This window comes from Nerophis ophidion, linkage group LG05 (genome assembly GCF_033978795.1).
Source record: "Nerophis ophidion isolate RoL-2023_Sa linkage group LG05, RoL_Noph_v1.0, whole genome shotgun sequence".
NCBI classification, from domain to species: Eukaryota; Metazoa; Chordata; class Actinopteri; order Syngnathiformes; family Syngnathidae; genus Nerophis; species Nerophis ophidion.
Window position 1 is genome coordinate 50,892,715 of NC_084615.1, and position 12,833 is coordinate 50,905,547.

At 38.1% G+C, this 12,833-nt stretch overlaps 1 protein-coding gene across 8 annotated transcripts in view; it reads right to left on the reverse strand.

The window, feature by feature from the left end:
- col12a1b (collagen, type XII, alpha 1b) overlaps window positions 1-12,833 on the reverse strand; it is a 120,013-nt gene that overhangs the window by 48,253 nt on the left and 58,927 nt on the right. For all 8 annotated transcript variants that reach the window (XR_009806898.1, XR_009806895.1, XR_009806896.1 and 5 more), the window contains one exon: window positions 8,612-8,751. Coding sequence is in view for 1 of the 8 variants with exons in the window: in XM_061901386.1 (XP_061757370.1) it covers window positions 8,612-8,751 (140 nt within the window). In the remaining 7 variants the exon portion in view is untranslated. The remainder of the gene's footprint in view (window positions 1-8,611; window positions 8,752-12,833) is intronic.

Consider the following 12,833-nt stretch of genomic DNA (forward strand, 5'->3'; position numbering starts at 1 on the left):
TACATGTCAACTGTCAGTTTAGGCTGCTTGCCGGCTCCTCATTACCACTTCAAGATAGCGGCCAAATTTCTCGTGTCACAGCAGCCAATGCTGCGTCTACTTATAAGATGTCTATGCTTATAACGTCATTGCAAACACGGCAATCTGTTGCGTCCACAGCAGTCCACTACCTTATTCATACTTTTTGTCAAGGGATTTTTTTTAGGCAGGGTTGCATGAGGTACCTATACATAACGTTACGTTAGTCAATGTATCACATACAGTAACGTAACGTTAGATGGCAGTCGGCAGCCCCGCGTATTTTAGCCACCTCCAAAAAGACAAACAGTCAAATAAAGGTCAGTTAAGATGTATACTATATTAAAAATAGGTGTACACATTGCATAGGGCCCTGACATCTGAAAAGTACAACTCTGTTCATTGTTATGTTCATGTATTTATGTTTTTCATGTGTACGCACACATCAACACACATACAGTATGAGATGAGATCAATGAGATAAGGTAAGAACAGGATAGAAACTGCTGTGTGTGGAACTAGTTACAATGCAATATGCCATGGAAATACAATGTTAACACTTTTGTGCAAATAAGCACAGTTGCACTTGTTTTTTCAAATGTGTCTATTCTGTAAAGGAATGAGTTAAATGTTTAAAATGACTGGTTAATAGTGCTGTTATGAAGTGCAATGTCAGCACTACTTTTTTTCCAGCAATTTCTAAAGCACTTGCTTTAAAAAATAAATACAGCGTCTTAAAAGCATACACAATCTGTGTAAATATATTAGTCCGTGGTTAAAAGTACTTGAAAAGACTCGAAACTCAAAATGCAAGACTTGGGACTTGACTTTAGACTTTCCAGTCTTGACTTTGGAATTGACACAGGACTTGCCTGTCTTGACTCATGACTTGACTCGGGACTTGAGACTTACTTATGACTTACAAAACAATGACTTGGTCCCACCTCTGGCATTCACTAATGATTGTATTTATCTAAACGGACAGACAGAGAGTGGCAACCATAAATCCTGAAGCATTTAATACAATGTCAGTAAAACTATTTTAATTTAATTTTAGATTATGGCAGACTATATGTAATATATAAAATTGTTCTTTTAATTGCAATAAGAACAGCCCAATGTGTTTAATGCCTTTAATTTTTATTTCAATCTTCTAAAATTGTTCTTTAAGTGCAATAAGAAACATATGTTTAATGTACTTTAAGATTTTCTGTTAAAATTAAGCTAAAAATGACATTTGTTTGTGGTCCCCTTTATTTTGAAAACTATCAAAATACATTTTAGTCCGGATACCGGTACCAAAATATTGGTATTGGGACAACCCTAATCCCTGTTCATCTGATTCAAAATGTTCGGGCTATACGGCAACGTTTGAAGCTATTTTTTTTTTTTAAATCCCAGAATTCCCAGTTTTCCATGAAGATTTTCTCATTGAAAATGAATAGGCCAACTTTTTATTTTTCCACAATTTCCAATTTTTTAACAGACTCCAACCATTTTGCTTCCAACACATTCACCCATCCTGTAAATTCAATCTAAAAATTCTCAACATTAAAAAACAATTCACGGAATTCCCGATTTTCAAAAGCCCTATTTCCACCATCTTTTCCGTCTGCATCTCCTTCCACATTTTCCAACCCATTTTCTCTATCATCAAAAACTTCTACTTAGCAAGGATATAAAAGTTAGCTATTTTATTTTTCCGAAAAATTCCCGGCTTTCCCAACATTTTTGGAATTCTGTCAGACAAATTCTTAATTACAAATTGCTACTACGTCAAAAATTATTGACCGAGTCAAAAAAATTATTCCAACACCAAACAGTTCATCTCAACTAGGGCAATTGTAATATTACAGGATCTGTGCAGATTTCATCCATCCATCCATCCATCCATCATCTTCCGCTTATCCGAGGTCGGGTTGCGGGGGCAGCGCAGGGAAGCCCAGACTTCCCTATCTCCAGCCACTTCGTCTAGCTCTTCCCGGGGTATCCTGAGGCGTTCCCAGGCCAGCCGGGAGACATAGTCTTCCCAACGTGTCCTGGGTCTTCCCCGTGGCCTCCTACCAGCTGGACGTGCCCCAAACACATCCCTAGGGAGGCGTTCGGGTGGCATCCTGACCAGATGCCCGAACCACCTCATCTGGCTCCTCTCGATGTGAAGGAGCAGCGTGCAGATTTCAACAAATCAAATTTAACACTTTTTTAAGACCATTTCCCATTAACAAGGACAAAAAAATACGAAGACAATAACGAAAATCAGAGGGGCGGAATTAATTGTAAGCGTATGAATTCATTCACTGCTCTGTCACATTGAAAAACAAAACTGTTATATTAACTAAATCCACCAGCAGACTCTATTGTAAATTAATCCATCCATCCATTTTCTACCGCTTATTCCCTTTCGGGGTCGCGGGGGGCGCTGGCGCCTATCTCAGCTACAATCGGGCGGAAGGCAGGGTACACCCTGGACAAGTCGCCACCTCATCGCAGGGCCAACACAGATAGACAGACAACATTCACACTCACATTCACACACTAGGGCCAATTTAGTGTTGCCAATTAACCTATCCCCAGGTGCATGTCTTTGGAAGTGGGAGGAAGCCGGAGTACCCGGAGGGAACCCACGCATTCACGGGGAGAACATGCAAACTCCACACAGAAAGATCCCGAGCCTGGATTTGAACCCAAGACTGCAGGAACTTCGTATTGTGAGGCAGACGCACTAACCCCTCTACCACCGTGAAGCCTTGTAAATTAATTTAAACCACTATTAGCAAACACCATACCAACTATTTTTCAGATTTGCCATAATAGTATTTTCTTGCAAATCAAATCAAATCAACTTTATTCATAAAGCACATTTAAAATTTACCACAGGGGTAGCCAAAGTGCTGTACAATGGACAGGTTAAAAGATAATACGAAGACCGAGCAAACAACACAACACAAACAGAACATGATAAAAAATAAATAAATAAAACATAAAAACAGGTTCACAGCAGGTGTATAATGGGGCGCCATTGCAGGATGGATATCACTTAGTGTTAAAAGCCAAGGAATAAAAGTATGTTTTTAAGAGAGATTTAAAAACAGGAAGAGAGGAGGCTTGTCTAACACTCAGAGGTAGGTCGTTCCAGAGCTTGGGAGCAGCAGCAGCGAAAGCTCTGTCACCTCTAAGCTTCAGCCTTGTGTCAGGGACCGTCAGTAGCAGTTGATCGGCTGATCTTAGGGATCGAGTGGGGCAGTAAGGCTGAAGGAGGTCGGAGAGATATGTTGGCGCGAGATTGTTTAGACATTTCAAAACAAATAGAAGGAGTTTAAAATTGATTCGATAACGCACAGGGAGCCAGTGAAGGGACGCTAATACAGGGTGCAGTGTGCCTCATATCTAGGATTTTCAAGTAACAACAACTAGAACATCAGCAATGGTAGAGGAAAGCACAACAATATATTGTCCGTGAAAGGGACTGTTAGCATCTCTGCTAAAGCTTTGCAGTGTTTTTGCGGTTGTCAGAATTGAGCAAACAGATAAAAACATCTACAGTACTACTACGGTATCTGCAGAAAGTGCTGGCAGAGGGATTGTCTAAAAAGAAGAATGTGAATAATGTGGAAAATATTCAAATTTACTCAGCTATATTTGTATCTGGCATGAATAATATATTTTACCTGTTTTTGTAACATTTTTGTAAACAAATTGCTAATAAATAACAACTACTTTTTATTTAAGCATGACAAGATGACACTCGCAAATATGCCTTGCTTTCCTCACCCAACCATAAAACTGAGTGTAAACACAAAACAGACAACCTTTACAGCTTTTAATGTCACTTGCTTTATAAACCTGGAGAAAATATTAGACATAAGAAGCTGACCTGAAATTATTGGAATAAATAATATAAGAGAATTGTAGACAAAGTAGCTGGGGAGAGGGAAATCTGGGCTTCTCTGCTTAGGCTGCTGCACCCATGACCCGACTTCAGATAAGCGGAAAAAGATGGATGGAGGTTTTTTTTAATAGTTTTACTGCTGTGAGTACACTAATATCACAGAGAAAAAATAGTGTGTGCATATTATATGTAATAGTATTGTAATATATGTGATATTTGTGTATGTGTCCTGTGCCTTTAAGGGATGGTTCCATTGTGTGAACAGTTTCGCGCGAGAGTTGGCTATGAGTGTGAGAGAGTATGTCAGCGTCAGTTGTGACTAACTGCATCTGGTACATGTATGTGTATTTTGGGACAACTAAGGAGTTACCGCTTGTTGATAAAGCGACTGAGCACGCATCCTCGCCTGGTTCACTCTTTCTGCACTGCGGACCATTACATTATAGTTGTGCAAGTGTTTGTGCCGTTTTAGCATCTTTTGACACAGATTTATCCCGGATTTTAGGCCTTTACATTATCATTCAATTTACTTTTACATCAAAGTTTACAGACGCTTCCCTCCTCGATGGCTCCACATCTGGGTCCTTAAAGGGGAGCTGCACATTTATTTGGCATCTTGCCTATCGTTCACAATCATTATGAAAGACATGTCGACGCATGTATCTGTTTTTAAAGCATTTTAACTCTTAAATAAATCTAAATAAAAGTTTGCTCACAGCAGAGCCAATTGGAGGTTCTCTATTCCTTTCATAAAACCCAATAATTAACCATCCTAAAAGTGCCAACAATTCTCTATCTTTCGTGACTTGAATATTAACCAAGTATTAGTGATATTGTTATTAAAAGCGCTTTATAGCGGCGCTGTGATCACAAGCTAGTGTTTAATGCTGACATAATTGACTGGTCAACTGTTTCCTCGCTTCCCTGCTCCCTGGAAGTTTATTTAGATCATAAATCATGCCTCTCATGGGGATAGAAAAAAGACGAGGACTTATTCAGACAAGGTGGTAAACTTTGACAGCCAATTTAGACTCGTAAAAGGCAAGAACGACATGAAAAGACGCTTGGCTCCACCTCCCTTTCTTTCGCGAGAATTATGAGTCATTCTTCATCTAAACGGGAATATATTAACATCCAGCAGTCTGCATCCTAATGACAGCAAACCTTATACAGTAAGTGATGTTTTATTATGTTTTTTGGCTCTATTGAAGTCTGCAGTGAGTAATAATCAATGATGTAGTAAGGAAAAAAAGAAATCTTCGTGATGCATTTTTTTAAATTAATGCGCCGCATAAGCTTAAAATGATCACAATACGTAAATATTAAATATGAATGTGCATTCTAATACGTTGGATGATTTTTTAAGGGCTTTATTGGCAGAATAGAGCGGCTCCGATAGGATTCATTGTAAGCGGACTTTCGATCAAATGTATTTAATATTTAGAATGCAAAAAAAAACTGTGTTCTTTTTTACATAAAAATTGTGAACCATATTCAAAATTCCCAAAAATGTGCAGTTCCCCTTTAATACTTTATATGTTTCCATCCATCGGCCTCAAGCATGCATTAAATTGATTGTTTTAAACCACAAATTGTTGAACATGCACTTAACCATCTGATGCAAGTTTTTCGTTTTTGCTGTGGGCTTTAATTAAGTTTTCTCCGCTGCTGCGCACGCACAGCTCACTGGGTGATGGTCCGCCATAACTTCTGACTGAGCAGCACAGGTAGCCTACTTTAGTTCCGTTTTGTAGTTATGTTATTGTGTCCGCAAAAATTCAAACAATTAAAAACAAGACTGAAGTTTATGCATGTTATAAATAAAAGTAACGTTAATAGATTTTTAAGACCTTTCAAAATCAAATTCAGGACCTTTTATGAGATTTTAGGAGAACATTAGATGTCCTGAGGCCTTAAAATCAAATTGTTGGATTCAAAACTTTTTTAGACCCCACGGATAGCTTGTATTATCAATATTGTTAAAATTCCTGGTTTCCCAAAATTCAAGGGAATTCCCCTTCAAATGAATGGACACTCCAAGTATTCCCAAAGCCCTATTTCCCCGCTTTGTCTTTTTTAGTTCTCCTTCCACATTTTCAACCCATTTCAACCATTCCACCATCAAAGCATTATACATAGTTATCTATTATTTTTTCCCTGAAAATTCCCGGTTTTCCCAGAATTACGGATTACCAATTGTCAATTACAAAGTGTTAGTAAATATACATTTCTTGACCAATTCAGAAAAATTCCAACACCAACCTATTCATCTCAGTGCAATCATTACATTTTCCATATTCCATAAGTTCCAGGTTTTCCCAAAATTCCCAAGTTACAAGAAATTTCAATTCCAATGAATGGCAAATCTTTCAAATTACCAATTCCCACATTCCTCAACCAACTCAAAACATTCCACCATCAACCATCAATTTACTATGAATTGATTAACGTGGACCCCGACTTAAACAAGTTGAAAAATTTAGTGGTCAATTGTACGGAATATGTGCTGTACTGTGCAATCTACGAATAAAAGTTTCAATCAGTCAATCAAACAATCAAAACCAAGTCCACTCAAGCTGGACATTCAATTCATTCTGCTAATTCAGGGCAAATGTGCTCTTTTCCATATTACACACAATTTCCGGTTTGCCCATAATTTCCAAATGTTCAGGAAATTCCCATTCAAGTGAATGGAAACGTTTTCCAAGTTCCACAAATCCCACATTTTTCACCGATACATAAAATTCCAACATAAACCCGTTCAGCTCATTATTGTAGTTACATAGCGCCATCTAGAAAGTATGCTAACCGTTCCAATGTTAGCAAGCTAACAATAACATTTTATGCTAAAATGTTGAAGAGGTTCATTTGGCCTACTGACGTGTATTTGTAAATGGTTGATTTATATAGGCTAGTAAGGTTAAGTGTTGTACCTGACAAGTTTCGGCTACCTTGCTTCTGCAGCCTTCATCAGAGGTGTCACGTTACACATCACGTGACACCTCTAAACACTTTACCTTACTAGCCTATATAAATCAACCATTTATAAATAAAAAAATATGCTAACATGCTTAAATATTTATCACTTTTTAAAAAAATAAACATGGATTTTGTTACCTGCTGAAATTTTAAACGTATGCTAGCTTTTTACCTTTTACCACGCTTACTTAATTTGCTAACATGTTAGGCTAATATTCTAGCAAGTTTAGTACATTTTGACCTGGTAATCATTAATTTTGTTACTTGGCACCATCTTAAAAGTGTTCTAGCTGTTCCTTGATACCACTATTTAATATAATTTCACACTTTTCCTTTAAATAATCATAATTTATTTCCTTGGAGCAATCTTAGAATTATGCAAGCTGTTCCTCTGTTACAATGCTATTTTTAGCATGCTAATGTTTTATGTTAGCATTTAAGATGATTTTGTACATTTTAACATGATAATCATGTATTCCGTTACTTTGCAACCTCTAATAAGTCTGCCCGCTGTTCTTCTGATACCATGCAATGTTGGTATGCTAACATTTTGTGCAATCATTTTAGCCAATTTTGTACTTTTTGACCTAATAACCATGTATTTTGTTACATGGTGCCATCTTAGAAGTGTGATAGCTGTTTACCTGTCACCTAAGTGTTAGGATGCTAATGTATTATGCTAGCATGGGGCGGTAAAGCTCGGTTGGTAGAGTGGCCGTGCCAGCAAGACACTTTACCCACCTGCTTCCAGTGCCACCCACACTGGTTTAAATGTAACTTAGATATTGGGTTTCACTATGTAAAGTGCTTTGAGTCACTACAGAAAAAGCGCTATATAAAATATAATTCACTTCACTTCACTAATTGTGTACTTTTGAACCTAATATTTATGGATTTTTTTACTTGGGGGCATCTTGGAAATATGTCAGCTGTTAACCTAATACCAAGCTATTGTTACCATGCTAACGTAAGCTTGCTAACTATTTGCAAGTCTTTTGATTAATTTATACTTTTCCACTAAATAATTATGAATTTAATTACTTAGTGCCATCTTAAAAGTGAAGCTAATATTAGCTAATGTTAGCACTGCAACATTTTATAATAGCATTTTAGCAAATGTTGTTTTTCTAAACCTACCACTCATGGATTTCGTTACTTGGCACTATCCTAGAAGTATGCTAGCTATTCCCCTAATATCATGTTAATGTGAGCATGTTAAGGTTTTATGCTTGCATTTTAGCTCATTTTCTATTTTTTAACCTAATGTTAAGGGATTTTGTTATTTGGCTCCATCTTAGAAATGTGCTAGCTGTACCCCTGTAGCATGCTAAATTTCCATGCTAGCATTTTAGCTAATTTCAAATAATAAGAGCTGAAAATCATAGATTCTGTTACTTTGTATATTCTTTAAAGTATGTTAACTTTTTTTTATCTGTACCAACATTTAGCATTTCAACATTCACACCACATTTAAGTACACCTTAAGCTATTCAACTTTCAAACCCTTTCTATATTATGCAATTATTTCAGTTCAGCATTTCAACATTCAAACCATTTCCACATTAAAACCTTTTCAAACTTTAAACTTTTTCTCATTCAAACCCGTTCTACAATTATTCTACGTTCCATCAGCAATTTCAATTCAGCTTCAGCATTTGAGCATTCACACACAATTTCTACATCTATTTATCATTATTATTATTATAGTAATGAGCATTGACATACAGCAAGGGGCTCGCCACCAGCAAGAGGAGCGTAAAGGATCTTGTAGTTCTGCACGGGGCCAGGAGCGGGGTCCCACCTCACCGCCAATGTGCTGATTGTGGCATTGTAAACTTTCAGGTTTCTAGGAGGTTCCGGTCGCACTGATAGAGCATAAAAGAAACACATTTTTTTTTAGATGTGAAGCTTTTTTAAAGATAGATGGTGATGCTGATGATGATGATGATGACAATGATGATGATGCTCCCACATGGAGCTGAAAGGATAAAGGCTGCATGGAAGAAGTGAGTAAGCACAGGATCAGTATTTGATGACCAAGCAACATGCAACAAGTTTTATGACATAACTAATGATGTTACATGAGATGAATGAGATACAGACGAAGAGCAGTGATTGACACACTCACACCTGTAATGTATGCAAATCACTGTCAAATAGACCTGTCTCATGGACCAAACATCACATTGGGCTGCTATGTCTCAATTAGCTTACTAAAATTCTTCTTGGGTCCTGATCGACTAAGATCCAAATACCAAGTGCAAAAGAGCATGTGCAAACTATAAAATTCAGCGTACTGTTATTGGGCCTGCTGCATATGATCTACTAATACAGCGTGTACAATCAACTGTTGCAGACAGCTTTATATAAATGACATTTTTGTATGTACTGCGCGGCTCTCACTATGGAACCATTCATTTAGCGAACATTTATGTTATAATGTTCCTTCTTGTGGCATTTTGCTATGTTTTTAAACATGCAGCAGACATATACAACTCATTCTGCGCATTTTAGAAGCAGTCCTGCAATGTGATCCACAATGGAACCCACTTTTTTAGCGTGCTGAAGGTGCGCTTATGGGAGATGCTGGCACTAGCTGCAAATATAGCAAAAAGCCACAGGTAGAATAATGATAACTTTGATGAGCAGTAAATGGGTGTCTCCATGGTGAAAGCTGCATAGTCTACACAATTACCTCATTTAAATAGGGCAGTCCGCACCAGTTATCAATTGTACACGCATCAGTCTTAGTAGATCAACGCAACATGCCCACAATTAGCACACGCAATGTTTTAGTTTGCACACGCTATTTTTCACGTCATCCGGGTTTTAGTAAATCAGGCTTTTAGTGCCTGATTTACTAAGGCCCCGTTTACGCTGCACACCAGATCAGATTATTCTGCCCTCAAGTGACACAGATCTGATTTTTTTGCCAGTCTAAACACTCGAAAGTCTTTTAAATCAGGAAGTAGTCCTGAATCCAATTGGAATCTGATATTTTTAAATGTGACCGCAGTCTAAACGCATCGAAAGTCTTTTAAATCAGGAGGTAGTCCTGAATCCGATTGGAATCTGATATTTTTAAATGTGACCGCAGTCTAAACGCAATCCGACCTGTATGTCCACCATAAATCACCATTAATGATTCCCGGGCGCGGCACCGCTGCTGCCCACTGCTACCCTCACCTCCCAGGGGGTGATCAAGGGTGATGGGTCAAATGCAGAGAATAATTTCGCCACACCTGGTGTGTGTGACAATCATTGGTACTTTTAACTTTTATGTGACCTGAAAATTATTTTTCCGACAGCTTTTGGTGAGCTATGTCACTCGCCAGAAAGACGGAGTCGGCAGCGCAAATGGATATTTCATCACAACACCCGGTTTCAGTTTCTATTTAAGATGACCACATTTTCGGTGCATCACTTGTCAATAGTGCGAAAATAATAGGCTATATGTAATATATGAATATCTATTTTGATTCCAAAGAAATAGCGATTGCTAAAAGACGGGAATTGGGGTACATTTGCTTACATGTGAGTTGAAAAATAAATCTCCTGTAGATCTATGCAGATGTCTGTGTCCCCTCTACTTAACAGCCATAAAAAGATGACAACCCTCTCAAATTTATTACACCATATACACATCAATTCATACATTATATTACGATGAGGTGGCGACTTGTCCAGGGTGTACCCTGCCTTCCGCCCGATTGTAGCTGAGATAGGCGCCAGCGCCCCCCGCGACCCGAAAGGGAATAAGCGGTAGAAAATGGATGGATATTTACTTTTACGTAAAAAAACTAAAATTTTTAGTGTTGCGACTTTTATTTTATTTTGAAGTAGTAGCGACTTCCTCCTGGTCAACTTCCTTTATTTTCACTTTATCGAAGTGTGCAAGCAAATGATGATGAGGGCCACATTGGGGCTTGTGGGCATTTACACTGGAGTCTGATAAAAATCACATTTTACTTGCAGTATAAACAGTCAGCTGGAAAAAATCAAGGGTTTCAAAAAAATCCTATTTGGGCCACTTTGGCCCGCAGAGTAAAAGTAATTAAAGATCCAAATATCATGCGCTAGACAGCGAGCGCAAACAATAAAACCGCGAGTAGTATGAGTGAGCGTGTTCTGTGAATTGAAAAGTGGTTCAGACCGCCTTATAAAAAGGGGAACATTATCACCAGACCTATGTAAGCGTCAATATATACCTTGATGGTGCAGAAAAAAGACCATATATTTTTTTAACAGATTTCCGAACTCTAAATGGGTGAATTTTGGCAAATTAAATGCCTTTCTGTTTATCGCTCATGTGGTGATGTCAGAACGTGACGTCTCCGAGGTAATACAGCCGCCATTTTCATTTTCAACACATTACGGGTCTCAGCTCTGTTATTTTCAGTTTTTTCGACTATTTTTTGGAACCTTGGAGACATCATGCCTCGTCGGTGTGTTGTCGGAGGGTGTAACGACACTAACAAGTTGCACCACTGGCCCGAAGATGCGAAAGTGTCTGCCGCCAGACCCCCATTGAATGTACCAAAGTGTCTCCACATTTTACCGGCGATGACAGACATGGCACAGAGATGTATGGATAACCTGCAGATGCATTTGCAACGACAAAGTCAACAAAATCACAAAGGTGAGTTTTGTTGATGTTGACTTATGTGCTAATCAGACATATTTGGTTGCGGCGTGACTGCCAGCTAATCGATGCTAACATGCTACGCTAATCAATGCTAACATGCTATTTACCGGCGGTGCTAAGGCAGACATGACACAGAGATGTATGGATAACCTGCAGATGAATTTGCAACGATAAAATCAACGAAATCACAAAGGTGAGTTTTGTTGATGTTGACTGCCAGCTAATCGATGCTAACATGCTAGTTACCGGCGGTGCTAGAGCAGGCATGGCACAAAAATATATGGATAACCTGCAGATGCAATTGCAACTATATTACGTTTCCTTCCACCCACATTTAATGCGAAAAAAACACCTACCAATCAACGGATTTAAGTTGCTCCAGTGTCAAGAGATGCGAAAGTCCTGATCGTTTGGTCCGCACATTTTACCGGCGATGCTAACGCAGCTATTCGGCCATGCTATGGCTATGAATAGCGTCAATAGCTATTGGCTCAATAGCTCCAGTTTCTTCTTCAATACTTTCATACTCCAACCATCCGTTTCAATACATGCGTAATCTGTTGAATCGCTTAAACCGCTGAAATCCGAGTCTGAATCCGAGCTAATGTCGCTATATTTTGCTGTGGTATCTGCCATTGTTTGTTTACATTGGCAGCACTGTATGACGTCACAGGGAAATGGATAGTCGCATCGCAAATAGCGAAAATCTAGCACTTTAAAGCTTTTTTTAGGGATATTCCGGGACCGGTAAAATTTTGAAAAAAAATTCAAAAATACAATAAGCCACTGGGAACGGATTTTTATTGTTTTTAACCCTTTTGAATTTGTGATAATGTTCCCCTTTAAATTATAATTTTGAGTGCATACGGGGCTTTTACCACAGAGACACTTTAATCATTTTTCTGCACTTTAATGTTATTATGCTCCTACTTGTGTGTGATGTGTTGAACCAGCAACACATCTATAATCTGTAACACCGTTTCTCAATCTCAATCTAGACAAAGGAAACAAATGCACACGGACACTTAATTCTGTGCATGAGGCTGTGGATGGCATCACCAGGGCATTCATGCGGAATGACTTAAACGCAAGAAAATGCATATTTAAAGATGTATTTTCATAATGTAGCATATATATTATAGTAATATATTTTCTAATTAAAAAATAAACAATATGAAAAAATGCATCAATTGAATTAATTTTAATCAGCCCATTAAGCCATCCAGCAATTATACAATTATAAAAGGAAATGGCTGAATAGATGATATATTTAATCATTTTTATTTCTGATCTTCCAAATAT